This window comes from Peromyscus californicus, unplaced genomic scaffold, assembly GCF_007827085.1.
Source record: "Peromyscus californicus insignis strain IS unplaced genomic scaffold, ASM782708v3 Scaffold_7__1_contigs__length_154581171, whole genome shotgun sequence".
NCBI classification, from domain to species: Eukaryota; Metazoa; Chordata; class Mammalia; order Rodentia; family Cricetidae; genus Peromyscus; species Peromyscus californicus.
Genome location: NW_026294595.1, coordinates 68,774,213 through 68,790,099, shown reverse-complemented (window position 1 = coordinate 68,790,099; position 15,887 = coordinate 68,774,213). Strand labels below are relative to the sequence as shown.

Genomic DNA, 15,887 nt, shown 5'->3' with positions numbered 1-15,887 from the left:
CCTGACCTTCACCCAGGGGCTATGAAGTAAATCCTTCCACCAGAAGCCTGGACACTGTACATTCAGAGCAAGCCTCTGCTCAAGGTTACAGAACCAGGACCCTGACCCTGACCCTGACCCTGATTCAGGAAGCCTTTGAGATTGCCCAGCCCCACAGGCTACTGCCAAAACTTCCTGAAAGCTGAAAGTGCTTTCTCAGCATGCTTCCCCCTGGGCAGACCAGCACTCTGTAGCGGCCTGTGCTAGTCTGCTGGCCGTGTTAAAGAACCTAAAATAGTTTATTATTGGTGAGCTCACCAACCTTGCAAGGTAATTACAAATGATAGAAGAAGAGACATCTGTATTTGAGAACGCTTTGGGTCTTGTGGCCGCCTTCTCCTTATCTTGAGGGAGACTGACATTCGACATTTTTAGGAATCTCTCTTGCATTTCCAACCTTAGCCATGACTGAGAACCACAGACCTTTGAACCATCTTTCTTCGTGTACTTCCGGTCTTCAGGAGGACAGAGAGACAGCGGCTGTGGGGTGGCTGTTTCTCCCAGTTCTCCAGAACCATGACCATGGAGTAAGGCGGGGCCTGTGCTGTTCCCGGGCCTTTTACTGAGGCACAACACCCATCCTGCAGCTTCTAGAGGGCACTCTGTCCCCTGGTGGATGGACACTTACTCAGCTCTGAAGTTTGTTGTTTTAGTCAGATGGGGAGGGATGCTGTCTCCTAGGATCATAGTATGGCAACCCCGTCCGTCCGTCCCCATAGGACGGTAACTTCTTTTTATTCTCCCCTTCAGACCCATCCCAACTCAAGGGGCAGCATTTATCCACAGGAGGGTTCTTCAAAATCGCCTCTTTGTGAAGGCCTTGTCCTGGGACTCTAGCTCCCATGATCTGCCCTTCTTGCCATTTGGGTCTCAGCCGACCCAGGTGGTCAGAACCAGGAGGATGTGTAAGGCGACTCCCTAGCAGAAGGCCCGTTCTGTTTCCTGTTGGTTTCTCCATTTGGGGCTTTTCCCCACATCCTCACACCCTGGTTTTCCTTCCTAGGAGAGAAGAGGTTGCAGAGGGAGAAGGCTGAGCAAGCCCTGGATAATCCAGAAGACCTAAGGGGTCCTGTGTTGAGACAGGGCCGAAGTCCCTACAAGCGCAGCTTTGAGGAGGGGGACATGCACCCTCAGGCCAAGAAGAAGAAAATAGACCTCATCTTCAAGGATGTACTAGAAGCCTCACTGGAGTCCGCTAACGTGGAAGCCCGCCAGCTGGCCCTGAGCACCTCTCTGGTCATCCGGAAAGTCCCCAAGTACCAGGACGATGACTACGGTCGGAGTGCAGCTGCCGTGACACAAGGCATACAGAATATCCGCCGGACCCAGGGGGAAGGGGACTGGAAGGTCCCCCAAAGGGTGGCCAAAGGACTAGGCCCATTGGAGGATGAAGAGGAGGAGCCTACGTCATTCAAGGCTGACAGCCCTGCTGAGGCCTCTCTGGCATCCGACCCCCATGAGCTACCCACCACCTCCTTTTGCCCTAACTGCATTCGCCTGAAGAAGAAAGTGCGGGAATTGCAGGCAGAGCTAGATATGCTTAAGTCTGGGAAGCTGCCTGAGCCCCCCATTCTGCCACCGCAGGTACTGGAGCTCCCTGAGTTCTCAGATCCTGCAGGTAAGTTGCTGAGGATGAGGTTGCTGTTAGAGGGAAGCGCGCTATGTGGAGGGTGGCCCAGAGCTCTCTGTCTCAGCCACCTGCCAGGAGACCCAGTGAGTGCAACGCAGAGGCAGCCATCTCCAGGGGTGGGAACCCACTCCCTCAGGGGCCAGAGGCAGGCTGGCTTGAAGCTCTGGGGGGCATGGCATGTGCCAACCTGTATCCTGCTTGTCAATAAAGGACGTCCCATTGCAGGAGGGCTGTGTGCTGTGTTCTTGACCTGCTGCTGTTTTCTCCCCCTGGCCCGACTTCCCTCTCCCCAAGTCCTGAACTGTGTCTGGGGGTGTCTGCTGGGAGCTCTCACGGCTCCCCGAACTCAGGCCAGGAGCACAGACTAGTCCACTTCTTCCGGACTCGGCCCAGACTACGTGGTACTTGGTACCCAACCTGGAGTTCTAGAAGGATGAGGAACCAGAGGACCTGAGGCCAACAGCTGTGCAACTTTGTCCTGTTTCGCTGGCTTCCTGGGTCTCTTCAAGTTGTCACACCAAGGCAGAACTGGGGATTGATTCTGCGTAGATCTGCAGCTAAGCTAGGTTGTTTCCCTCAGCTTTCCTTCTCAGCTACCCTCAGAATGGGACGGGGTAGACATAAGAATACATTTGCCTCAGTATCCAGGCTGCCTTCAGCCTTACCCTGACCATATCAGTGGTGGGCATTCCAGTGCCAGGTCCTCCAGTATAACCTGAGTGTGTGACATGAAACATTCTGCCTCTTCTAGAACATTCCACCCCAGAAGCACCCAGAAGTCAAGACTGAGCTCGGGTGCAGGCAGCCTGGAGCCTGGGTAGTGTCCAAAGGCCACCATGGACAATCCATGGGGAGGAACCATGAGTGTGGAGAGCAGGAATACCCTTTTTATCTACTTCAGGCTGGAGCTCCATCCCCATGGGGGCCTGTTCTCCAGCAGTACCTTGTTAAGTCTGTGTTGTCAACAGCACATGTGACTGTTTCCTTCCCCTCTTATCTTCCAGCCTCGGAGAGCATGGTCTCTGGCCCTGCCGTCATGGAGGATGATGACCAGGAAGTGGATTCTGCAGATGAGTCCGTCTCCAACGATGTGATGACAGCCACGGATGAACCCTCCAAGATGTCCTCCGCCACCGGACGCCGCATCCGGCGCTTCAAGCAGGAGTGGCTGAAGAAATTCTGGTTCCTGCGCTACTCCCCGACCCTCAACGAGATGTGGTGCCACGTGTGCCGCCAGTACACGGTGCAGTCCTCGCGCACTTCCGCCTTCATCATCGGCTCCAAGCAGTTTAAGATCCACACCATCAAGCTGCACAGCCAGAGCAACCTGCATAAGAAGTGTCTGCAGCTGTACAAGCTGCGCATGCACCCGGAGAAGACTGAGGAGATGTGCCGCAACATGACCCTGCTCTTCAACACCGCCTACCACCTGGCACTGGAGGGCAGGCCCTACCTGGACTTCCGACCGCTGGCAGAGCTGCTGAGAAAGTGTGAGCTCAAAGTGGTAGACCAGTACATGAACGAGGGGGACTGCCAGATCCTCATCCATCACATCGCCCGGGCACTGAGGGAGGACCTGGTAGAGCGCATCCGTCAGTCACCCTGCCTCAGCATCATCCTGGATGGGCAGAGCGATGACCTTCTCGCGGACACAGTGGCCGTCTATGTGCAGTACACCAGCAGTGACGGGCCCCCAGCCACGGAATTCCTATCTCTGCAGGAGCTGGGCTTCTCCAGCACAGAAAGCTATCTCCAGGCGCTTGACCGAGCCTTTGCTGCCCTGGGCATCCGCTTACAGGACGAGAAGCCAACCGTCGGCCTGGGAGTGGATGGGGCCAACATCACCGCCAGCTTGCGTGCCAGCATGTTCATGACCATCCGCAAGACACTGCCCTGGCTGCTGTGCCTGCCCTTCATGGTGCACCGGCCCCACCTTGAGATCCTGGATGCCATCAGTGGCAAGGAGCTGCCCTGCCTGGAGGAGCTGGAGAACAACCTGAAGCAGCTACTCAGTTTCTACCGCTACTCACCACGACTCATGGGTGAGCTGCGCTCCACGGCCTCCACCCTGTGCGAAGAGACCGAGTTTCTGGGGGACATCCGTGCCGTGAGGTGGATCATTGGTGAGCAGAATGTCCTGAATGCCCTCATCAAGGACTACCTGGAAGTGGTGGCCCACCTCAAGGATGTCAGCAGCCAGACACAGCGGGCAGACGCGTCAGCCATCGCCCTGGCCCTGCTGCAGTTCCTCATGGACTATCAGTCCATCAAGCTCATTTACTTCCTGCTGGATGTGATCGCGGTGCTCTCTCGCCTGGCCTACATCTTCCAGGGAGAGTATCTCCTGGTGTCCCAGGTGGACGACAAGATCGAGGAGGCCATCCAGGAGATCAGCAGGCTTGCGGACTCCCCAGGGGAGTACCTGCAGGAATTTGAGGAGAATTTCCGAGAGAGCTTCAACGGGATCGCCGTAAAGAACCTCAGGGTGGCCGAGGCTAAGTTCCAGTCCATCAGGGAGAAGATCTGCCAGAAGACTCAGGTCATTCTGGCGCAGAGGTTCGATTCCCGAAGCCGGGTCTTCGTGAAGGCCTGCCAAGTGTTCGACCTAGCCGCCTGGCCCAGGAACAGCGAAGAGCTCCTGAGCTTCGGCAAGGAAGACATGGTTCAGATCTTTGACCACCTGGAAGCCATTCCTACCTTCTCCCGGGATGTGTGCCGGGAAGGGGTGGACCCCCGGGGGAGCCTGCTGATGGAGTGGAGAGACCTCAAGGCTGATTACTACACCAGAAATGGCTTTAAAGACCTCATCAGTCACATCTGCAAGTACAAGCAAAGGTTTCCGCTCTTGAACAAGATCATTCAGGTCCTCAAAGTCCTCCCCACCTCCACGGCCTGCTGCGAGAAAGGCCGTAGTGCCCTCCAGCGGGTCCGCAAAAACCACCGCTCCCGCCTGACCCTAGAGCAGCTCAGTGACCTGTTGACAATTGCCGTGAACGGACCACCCATCGCCAACTTTGATGCCAAGCGAGCTCTGGACAGCTGGTTTGAGGAGAAGTCTGGCAACAGCTACACACTGTCAGCCGAGGTCCTCAGTAGGATGTCTGCTCTGGAGCAGAAGCCCATGCTGCAGGCTGTGGACCACGGCTCTGAGTTCTACCCAGACATGTAGGGGGGCCTGCACTGCAGAGGTCACAAAGCCGGTGAATATTTTTTTAATCTATACTCATAAGCTTTGATATATTATATAAATATATATTATATTATATTATATTATTATATATATATATATATAAACCCACACTGAAAATTTTTTAAAAACCAAGGTGATGTGTCCACCGGAAGCTACTGACAGCTTTCAGAAAGGAGCGATGTCGGCAACGGACTCTTGTCTCCACACTCGGCAGCTGCAGCCTACGTGGCAACGCATCTTCACTCACAGGAGCGTGTTCAGGGGCCACACGTGTTCCCACCAAACGGTCAAAGCGGCATAAGCTAAATGGCAATTCTCTTTGTCACTTTTAGGTGGCTTTGTTCCGTTTCTGTTCTCATGTATCGGTTGAGGGGCTGGGGTTTGGGGTGACGCTCTCGCCTTCTCCTTTTTGGCATGGTTTTATGACTAGGGGGCGGGGGGGGGGGGCTTGTGGTCTCACTGACATTCTGTTCCGGTCCAGTTACATTGCGTCCAGGTTTCCATGGGGTGAATCGGATTTCTGGATCGGACTCTCTGGCCTTTCTCCCGTCGCTTGACTTCAGCTTGGGAGATCTTTCTTTGTTCATTTTTCCGAATGAACATGTCACCTGTCCCAACAACCAATGTATCAGTCCCCCTCAACTGTGAACCCACCACACTCCTCCATGCCGCCCTCCCCTTCCTAGGTTGTCAGTTCCCTTCTTCGGCCTCTGGAGGCTAAAGATATCAGCAGTTACACTGAAGGCAACTTTCCTTTTTCACATTGAGCTTGAAATCTGGTGAGCAGGGGGAGAAGTAAGCTTTGTGCCCCAGCAGAGGATAAAACATTGTATTTCCATTCAGATGTAGGGAGGGCTGTTGGGGAAACAGTGAGCCGAGAAATCTGAACCCCAACAGGACTGCAGTTTTGGCTAAAAACAAGTAAGGTAAAAAGTGTATATTTAACTTCCACAAATCACTTGTATTTTGTCTTTATAATTATGAAATGTGGTGGTGGGGTTTGGGTTTCTTTTAGTAATCAAGGAGCAGCTGTTTTGTCGTTCAAGGGCAGAATCTGTCAATGCAAGTCAAGTCCTGGGCTGTACAGAAGTCAGATGAGCATCCATAGAGAGGCTGTTCCTTTTGCAACAGGCTGATGGTATGCTCTGCAGCCCGGCAGAAAGGTCGCAAGATGCCGGACAGAGTTTCTCTGCCTGTGAACAGTTTCCTATTTTGAATAGAGTTGAAGTGTCCTAAAGTAAAGGAGAAAACAGGAAGCGAGACAGGATTCTCAAGGTACAAACATGTATGCACACCTACACACACACACACACACACACACACACACACACACACACACACACACACACACACATACACACTCTGCAGCTACAGTATAAGCTTTAGAAATGGCCGCTTGCCTCCCCCGACCCCGGGGGCAGACAGTGGTTTAAGCTAGAGGAGTCTGACCAATGTTCACTTATCTACCAGTATACCTCGAAAAGAGTTTTCAGAAACGTGCGTGAGCTGTCGTAAACTTCCTCCCTGTTTCCACATCCAATCTGTGCAGTCTATGCAGATCCCAGAATGTGGATCCAGGTTGTCTACGGGGAAGGGAGGGAGATCTGAAGTACCTGCCCATGGTCAGTTCTGCAGAGAACTGTACCTCTCCTTCAGTGGGGGTATTAGAGATCTAACCACAGGCAAGGCCCCCATGCCCTCAACCTGCCTAGCTGGGCCTACAACTCTGTGGTGGCTTCCTTCCGTCTGGGTTCGTCTCGTCTCTGAGGCCTCATGGAAATGTCATTAACACTGAACATGTTGCTACCCTTTCCTGGTTCTGCAGTCTGTCCGTCCTCCCTCAGATCCTCCCTCTGCCTCCATGGTCTTGGTGCTAAGATAACTTTAGAATCATTGCTGCTAGCCAATAGCTTTTCATGATATAAATATATTATATATATATATATATTATATTATTTTTGAAATGTTTTTGTTTTCAAGAGTGATGTAGCATGTTAAAACAAGAAACAAAACTAAACAAACAAAAAGCTGGGTCTTTCCAACTGTCCCACTGCCAGGTCTCTTATGCTGCCTTCTTCAACCAGTTGAGATACCCTGCCTGGTGACTTTCATCCCTCACCTCACTCTGGTCCCCATCTCAACTCCTCGCCCTCTGAGCAGGGAGAGTTAGCAGGAACTAGGGAAGGAAAACCCAAAGCCCCTTTCAGAGGCCTGGGAATCCCCAGCCTCATCCCACTTGCCGGCTCTGAGCTGGTGTCTCCCTCCATCTGCTCCTCCCTCTCCTAGTCAAGGCCTAGCTGGAGCTACATGGGCCGCCGTTGTGAAGCACAAGGTCTCCCACTTGCCCGGCTCCTGCCCTGGGACCTCATCTCCTCACAGACACAGACTTTGCTCTGCGGAGTTTTCATTGAGAGCTGAATGGACCAAGGTGGGTTCAGAGTAGGGATGGCTGGCAAGGCAGGTGGGTCTCTCGTGGGCAGCCTGTGGGCATAAATGGTGGCCTGGGCCTTTCCTCTTGCCAACAGTTGCCTTACACGTCTCCTCCCCAGTGCAGGGGCCTTCCTTCACCTGGGAAGGGCCCTCTCCGGGATGGCCCTCGGCCAGACATGAAGCCAGGACTGACTGTCCCCTCCCAAGAGGTTGTGGCTGAGCAAACTCGAGTCCTCAGCCATAGAGACAGGTTCTGACACCCCAAGCCAATGTTACCTGAACCTCTTTAAGGCGCCCAGGAGCAGTGGACCTGCCTCCATGAACGAACTGTTCCCACAGCACATGGCTGCTAACGGTTGCCAGTTCTCTGGTCCTCTGTCTCCCCCACCCTCCCCCTGTTCTCTGCCGCAATGGCCTCTGCCTCAGAGCCGCTGAGAAGCTGAGCTCTCGTACTGTCTTACATTCGGCTAGGTGCCTCTGAAACTCTGGGAGCTGGTGACTCTGGTTTTGCCTCAGGATGATGAGTGACTAAGGAACGATGTGGATGAACCCCACACACAGTCTTTTCTCAGCTTGGATGCTCCCTGGGAGGGCCAGGGCTTCTGCCTAGGGAATTTCGTTTGTGAGACCCTGTGATTTCAGGCCTAGGCATTTCTCATGCGCCCGTTGGCGAAGGGCTCGGGTTGACCCACACTTCTGGTCTGCCCGGCTCTCCTCATATCTCGGCTGGTGTAACAGACGGTGGAGAGTCGGCCTAGCAGCATACATGCAGTTGTTTCTGATGGGACAGGGCCCTGTAACTCAGTCCCTGGTGCAGAAGTGAGAGTCATGGGCATAGAATGAATGTGTCTGTGGGGCTGGCACTTTTTCACTCTGGGCTGACTAATAGTGACTTTCATTGGCTCACGGTGAGAGTAGGAGGTGAGATGGTATTGAAGATTGGGGCTGGTGGCTGTTGTGCAAAGGGAAGCAATGACCACTTAGCATGTGTGAGACAGGAGGCCTGCTCAGCCCCGTGGGCAGCTCCTGCCCAGGGAGAATCCCTGCAGGGACAGCAGAGTCCAGGCATCAGAAGTGGCAGCACTTTAGTTTTATAATGTCGGCTTGTGGCATCTCATGATGCCAGGTATGTCCGCCTTGCCCCATCCTCACTGGGGAATGAGAGCCCACTGAGCTCCAGGACCCTCTGTAGCCAAGTTCTTCCTGGAGCCCTTGAGTGTGAGGTGCCTGGAGCCCCTGTCCTCTGCTCAGGCTCTGTGTTCCCAACTTGAGTTGGTTTGCTGAGGTTTCTCGTCGGCTTGTTCGTACCAGACCTTTGATTTTGCGCAAAGACCCTGGAGTGACTTAAAACACCTCCTAAGTGTTTTTCATTTGTTTGGAGGAAGAGAAATGGAGGAAGGTGTGAAGGTGGACATGGCCGTAGAGAGATGGAAATGGACTTGAGATGTTACCCAGCCTGAGCTTGAGGGCTGCATCCCGTTGCTGCCTACCTGGAGCTAGATGGGGACCAGGAGAGGCCACATGGGTTGAAGTCTGATTTCTGTCTTCTAGAACACACCTTTGTTTTTCACTTCTGCCTCCAGGGAAACAGGAATTTGGCATCCTAACCTGTTTTCAATGTGTGGTCTGTGCTAAATCACAAGTCAGATTTGTGCTTTTTTTTTTTTTTTTGTGGTCCATGCACCCACTTTGGGCATAGGCCCCAGGTTCACTGGAGAGGTTGTGTGCCCTGGGTGCCCTTTAAGAGGCAGCCCAGTCAGACTGGGCTAGCAACTGCAGCAGGGAGAGTGGTCCTCCGGAGTGAGGAAAGGCGGGCACAGCAGGCAGTTAAGGTGGGATCACTCCTTTGTACACTGCCCTGGGTTCTAATCTGACCATTCCTCCAATCCTTGAGGGAGAAAGTGCATCAGATGTACATGGTCCTTCTCGGAGGAACGCCCTTCTCCAGTCCTCTGTCAGTCAGGGCACTTTTAAGAGTCTTTGAGGTAATCTTTGCATGTTAGTCAGAGGGAGTTAAAGTGCCCTTTGGAGAGGAAAATAGTATGGCCCTCCTCTTCCATTAGCACGCTCTCCCCTTCCCCAATCCCTTCAAATGGTATCACCCTAGAAATACCTATGCAATCCAGTCCCCCTGGGAGGCTGTGCATGGAGGCAGGGGTATGTGCAGTGTATCATACTGATGCTAAGGCATATCAATTGTATATACTGACATATACAGTACGTATACACGGCAGAGTAAGAGTAAATCACGTCTATATATCTATAAATAATATCCTATATATTTATACATTTCTATGTTTTAAATAGATATAAAATAGTCTATAGAGCTGGAAAGGTGGTGGGGAAGCCTGGTGCTAGGTTGGGAATGGGGAGGAGACAGCTCTGGAGGGGAGGTGGGAATGCTCAATAGGCTGGATTGCTGGCCACAGTCGGGGCATCTTCCTTGGGGTGTTGGAGAGGAGGGTGGCTGGGTCCCAGCTCTCTCCATGCACTTTCTCTCTTTTCCAGCCAGCTCAGGCTGAGGCTGGGAGGAGATACCCCTGAGGTCCAGCTGCAATGGCCCCTACCTCCCCCTACCACTGGCCTGCACTTAGCTGGTCATTGCTGCTTGGCAGTAGGGGGTTGGACTTGGTCCCTGACGCCGAGTGGAGAGACCTCTGCACAAACTCCCCAATACCCTCCCTAGCAGGAGTGAACAGAGTTGATGGCAATAGAAAAGGAGTACCTGGGATGAACCAATGTCCAGAAAGATGTCATCCCAACCTCCCAAATGCTTCTGTCCACCCCCTAGAGGCCAAGCCTCTGAAGTTAGCCGTCCTGGCCTCCTTCACCGGTTCAACCACTGTCTCTAGAGCACCAGGAGTTGAGGAAGGCAGTGTGAGCTTTAGGAAGTGCTGCCTCTCCCCATCCAGAGGCCCCACCTGGTGGAAGAGACGTATCTGCACACTGACATTTTCAATGGCAACTCAAGTTCAGGACCTGGGCCTTGGCCCAGCCCACTCCGCGCAGCCGCAGCTGCTGGCTGTACTCAGGACAATCTGTCCCCTCTTCCCAAACCAACCAAGCAGCCCAAGCCACCTCTGCTGTGACAGCAGGTTTAGGTTTAGTTCACAAACACTGTTCTCATTCTGTGACTGGATGCTCAAGCCCACTCTCTCTGGGGAGGGTATCTTCTTCAGCTTGTTCCCAGATAACCCCTGTGCCCGCAGCAGGGTGGGGATGCCTGGGACTCCAGGGAATCTGGCCAGCTGACGGCATGGCAGAGGGCTTGTGCAGCCCAGATGGGAGTCCAAAGCCTACTGCTCCCAGTGCCCTCTATCCCCTTCTCTCTCCTGGAAGCAGAAGAGGTCTGAGGACAAGTACCCTCCCTGCCCTCCAGACCAGCCTGCCTTTGGGCTCCACAAACACACTCATTTCCCATTCCGAGCCTTCCTCACCATCCTACCAACGGACCTCAGTCTCCAGCAGACCAGTCCCATACCACAGTTGAGACCAGGTCTGTTCTGCCAATGCCCACTTCCTTGAGCCACAGCTAGCTGCCAACTGGGCTGAACACCCTCTAGTGCCTGGCTCAGTGGAGTTCAGGACCAATGGCCCGAGTCTTTCTCCCACTACAGTGGGTCAGAGCCTGGCCAGGGGATAGGCATTCCCAGTAGCAATCCCACAATGCACTGTACCTCAGAGAGAGAGAACGTTCCACAGGGCATCGAGGGGACCAGCCTCCATGCAGAGGGGGCAACCGCTCACAATACTGCTCATAAGAAGACAAAGGCCAGGATGTCCTAGGGCACCCCTCAGTCTATCCTTTGGCCTCTCTGGAAGAACCAGTAGTCTTTTTCAGCCCTGGTCTCTCTCCTCCTCTCCACCCCCAAGCTGCTGAACCATTTTCATGTCAATCACAAAGAAAAAAATAAAGTGGGGGTGGGGGGAATTCCTAGGAGCCTATTACCACATGCATATTAATATGTTAATACTTTCTTTCTTAAAAACAACTCTCAATGTTATTATTTGGCAGACTGTGCTTTATAGTACCTGTGTGTCGGGGGCTAGAACACTGGATACAAATAGAGCTATGCTGGTTTATAATCTGTATGCAGAGTCTTTCCTTTTGTCACATTATCCTCGTAATGTAAGAAGATTATTAATAAAAGCATTTAAATTGACGCATCAAGCTTGGCTCCTTGCCTCTGTGATGGGCCTCAGTGAATGATGTGGACCCCATCAAAGGCTCAGCTGTGGGGTTGGAAGGGACTTGAGTCCTCTTCAGCTCTTCTCTGCTGCTCTTCATTTTCCCACTGCAGTCCACTTCGGGCAGGAAGCCCCTGCACGTATCAATCAGGCCAAAGAAGGTGTGACTGCAACCATGTGAAACAGCTACCCCATGGATGCTGACCCTCCAGGAATCTCTCTGGGGAAGCATCCAGAGCCTCTGCAGACCAATGGGCTCCAGCTCTCCTGCTTAAATACCTTTGGAGACGCTCCACTTGCAGGCCTGGTCCCCACCTGCTTAAAAAGGTCTTTCCTGAGTATTTTGCTGTTGGCACTGGCAGGGGTGAGATTTTTCTCACATCTTTTGAGGAAGGAGTTAGGCAGGCATATAGTCAATCATGACATTACTCTAAGTGCAGGCTTTTCCCCTTGAGATGCTGAGGCCTCTCCTCTTGGTCCCTCTCCCCATCCAACATCCTCACAGTGGTCTTCCCTCTTCCTTTCTCCTTAACTTCTGCCTTCTTAATATTAGAGATTTTCCTTTCAGCCCAGAAGCACCATCACCTCCACATTGGTCACCTAGCAACTGTTGTGTGGCACTATTTCTAGGGAGATGTGAACAGAAGTCTTCTCAATCCAGTGACAGACAAAGTAAGGATTCCACCCAAGTCCAACTTGGTGAGCCAATGAGTTTATTGGCGTTACTTAGGGGAAAGTGGGTGAGGGCTTACTTACAGTCACATGAATGACTAACAGGCAGCTACATTACCAAAAGATTGTTCCAGCATAGGTAATGACTCATGAAAGCTGGAACCCTAGCGATATCTTGGAAGTTTGCAATAACTTAACAGAAAGGAGATTCCGCCCTTACCACTTATATAACATTGGAGAGCAAGGGGCCTTGGAAGTCTGATTAAGTTTCAGGGATTTCCTGAAACTTACATGTTATACAGAGTCTTAAGAAGCCTCTCTTCAGAACCTCTCAAGTCCTAACGAGCATCCATTCAGGATGCAATGTTTCAGTTCAGAGGAAATTGCTACACAGCACTCTACCCCTTTCTCTAGTTCTTTTATTCTGTCCACTGCCTGTCCATGGTGTTCTCTGAGCCTTGGAGGGTTGATGTAGATGTCCAAGCCTTGGGCTACTCTGCTACAGCAACAACAGCCTCTTGTTTTCAGGCCTTCACTAGGCTCTGCCAGTTCACCATCACTCGCAAAGGAAACATCCTTTTATGACCAGTTGCAGCTGACAGCATTGCCCTGTGGCTCATCCTAAGCATACAAGTATTTAGAGGAAAGTTAAAGCCATATCACATCCATGTAACAAAAAACAACAGTAGTTGCTTCCCTACTGGGTCCTGGGACCTTCTCAGCCACAGGTTTTTGTCCTAGATTGCAGTGTCAGACATGAATTCCTTCCTATGGAGCGGGCCTTAAATCCAACCAGAAAGTTGCTTGTTGAACCCTGAACAGTCTGTGCTACTGCAGTACCTGCAGTCCCGCCTTTCTTGGCACAGCCAAGTAGGACTGTTGGTAACAGCTGTCCCCTAGGAGGCTGCACTATACCTTCCAACATTATAAAAACAAGTCAGTGGGGAGTGAATATTCAGTTCCGCCCCCGCCTTATTTCTCCATGTCTTACAATCAGAACATTCATTGTCTTCACCCATAGGGCCTTATTTTCCAGTCCTGGCATACAGCTAACAGCAGTGGCAATGACATTATTTTGGGGACCTATGGGACCTCCCTGGCCAGCAGCTCCTTGCTATGAGCTTTTTGTCCAACAACCCTTTGACTCCCCTGAGTGCTCATTCCATTCCCATTATATGACATGTCTGTGTCATACAATGTCAACAATGGCCTCTACTGCTCTTTTACTTGTTTTTACAAATCCCAAAATAGTGAAAGGTTGGCATTATGCAACAGAAGCTTTTTTACAGAATGGGTAGGATCTCAAAAGCCCACTGACATCCACCCTAGATAAGAAGTCCTAGTTGGTCTTGAACAGCTAAGGGGGTGATAAAAATAAAAGTTAGTAAGGCCTAATACAGTATAAAAAGTTCTCATGACTTTTTTTTATCAATTCTTTAGTCAAAAGAGCAGTGCTGGGTACAGTGACATGGACAGGAGACACTGCCCCATTTAGCAGTGACCATTCCATGGTCCGCAGACATTTCCCTTGATTCATCTGCCTCCTCATCTTGGCATGATGCTGTTGTCATGGGGACACTGTGCCTCTCCCAGCCCCTAATGGTCTCAATAGGGCTGGCTTGTATTCCTTGGCTCAGTTCAAACCCAAGGGCTTCACTCTAGCCTCCCAAGCCCATGGCTGGAGCTGGACCCTTGGTTCTGACAGACTGCAGAGCAGCACTGTGGAGCTTGCCTTTCCATCAGCTACATCTGGCTGTTTAAGGACCCCAGTCTGGGTGAACAATCTTTAACTCTGTTGTACTTTACAGTACATACTCAGCGGGGGCGGCGGCGGGGGGGTGGAGAATAAGGTAAACTCTATTCATTGAGGAGACATGTCACTCCATACCAAGCAGAGGAAGATGGCCACCCTGGGAATCCCTTCCAAAGATTCTCCACTCATAGACAGTTCAGCCTTGTGTGCTCTGTCAACCGTCTAACAAACCTTGCAACCACCACTATATTAAGGAGGTACAACATTCCACTCCTCTTGGGGGAAGGGTTGCCATATTGAAGACTTCCGGAACAGGTGTTCCATCTTCACATCCATCAGCCTCAGTTTTGTGTCTCAGCATCTACTTCAGGGGCCATGCAGACTCCACCACCGCCGCCTCCGCCGCCGCCCCCACCCCCAACTCATCTTTGGTTTTATCAGTCCCTGTTTGGGTACCAGTTGTATTGTGTGATACTATTTTGGAGGAGACTCAAATAAATACTTTCTCATCCTAGAGAGGGAACCAATGACAAACCAAAGCAGCAACAGTCCACCTTGGTGAGACAGTTTTATTGGGGTTCCTTACAGGATTATGGGTGAAGGCTTACTTACAAAAGCATGGATAACTTGAAGACAAGTCGCATCACTGAAAGCCCACTCCAGCACAGATGACAGCTTATGAAAGCTGGAACCCTGGAGCTTTCTGTGCAACCTGCAGAGTCCGGTCAACTCCTACTGTTTATATTCCCTTGGGCAGGGAGGGGCCTCGAGAATCTACTCAGTTTCAGGGACTTCATGAAACGTGTAATGGTTTACTTCCTGAGTCTAAAGGAGCCTCTCTATCTAGGGTAGAATGTTTCAGTTAAGAGGACATTATTATACAACGCCTCCAGATCTGACTGATCCGGGATTGCAGAAGTTTCTGGAACATGATGATTTTGTCACCAGGAAGCAAGGAGGGAAAGACCCGCCACCTGCCCTTGCCTATGAAGTCAGTCCGCTCAGAGTGACTCTCAGAGGATATAGTAAACTCCTTCCATTCCCTTCCCTCTTTCCCCCGGTTTTCCAAGGTCCAAAGGACAAGTTGAAACCACCCCAGAGAGAACACTCAGGAGCATGGCTAGTGGTATGAAGATCAGGAGAGCTTCCTGTGCCAGCATCTAGGGTAGTCTTTGAAAGCAGATCTAGCCAGGGTGCTCTCTTAGCATGCCACATGGGTTTCCCAGGGGAAATCATCCCCATGTGCTCCAGTCCCTGCCTGCCTCCTTGTCTCATCTGGTCCTCACTGAGTGGTCACACGGTCCTCCAACCCCTGCCATTTTTTTTTTAAATCTGTCTGGGAACCCTAGTCAACGCCATGAGCTCTATGCCTGGGACAGCTGTTCCCAGCATGGCAGCAGGTTGTGGCAAAATGTCACCCTCTTAGTAGGGGACTTTCATGGCCACTTATATAATTCTCTCTCTCTCTCTCTCTCTCTCTCTCTCTCTCTCTCTCTCTCTCTCTCTCCCTCTCCCTCTCTCTCTCTCTCTCTCTCTCTCTCTCTCTCTCTCTCTCTCTCTCTCTCTCTCTGTGTGTGTGTGTGTGTGTGTGTGTGTGTACCCTTTCCTTAGTAATGCCCATGAGGGAAAAATAAAAAGCATTTCATTCTGCAGTGGGTAACGCCTGTCACCAAGGGGGCAGGTGACAGTGTATGCTGAAGAGATGAAGGACTGAGCAGCTCCTCAGTGGAGCCCAATACCAGCACCTGCCCTGGCCACTCTAGAGTCCTGGATTCCTCCTCATTGTCCTCTCTGTCTTGGTTTCCTCGTGCAATCAGAATGGCCCTGTACTTGATCTCTGGCTGCATCTGGCCTTGACCCAGACCCTTTTCTGCAAAGTGAGAGGTTGTGCACAGTTGGTAAATTTGCCTCTGCCTCTTGTTCTTGCCCTTGGACAGACTCCCAGCCAAATTACCAAGCATCTCCTATACCCCCTAGGGAAAAAA

At 51.7% G+C, this 15,887-nt stretch overlaps 1 protein-coding gene across 7 annotated transcripts in view; it reads left to right on the top strand.

The window, feature by feature from the left end:
• Positions 1-11,452, top strand: part of Prdm11 (PR/SET domain 11) — an 84,444-nt gene extending 72,992 nt beyond the window's left edge. For 5 of the 7 annotated variants that reach the window (XM_052722889.1, XM_052722891.1, XM_052722892.1 and 2 more), the window contains 2 exons: positions 1,043-1,657; positions 2,674-11,452. In XM_052722889.1, coding sequence (XP_052578849.1) covers positions 1,043-1,657; positions 2,674-4,838 — 2,780 coding nt within the window. In that variant the 3' untranslated portion in view covers positions 4,839-11,452. The remainder of the gene's footprint in view (positions 1-1,042; positions 1,658-2,673) is intronic. The other 2 variants (XM_052722890.1, XM_052722894.1) reach the window with 2 other exon arrangements.
• Positions 11,453-15,887: the final 4,435 nt, after the last annotated feature.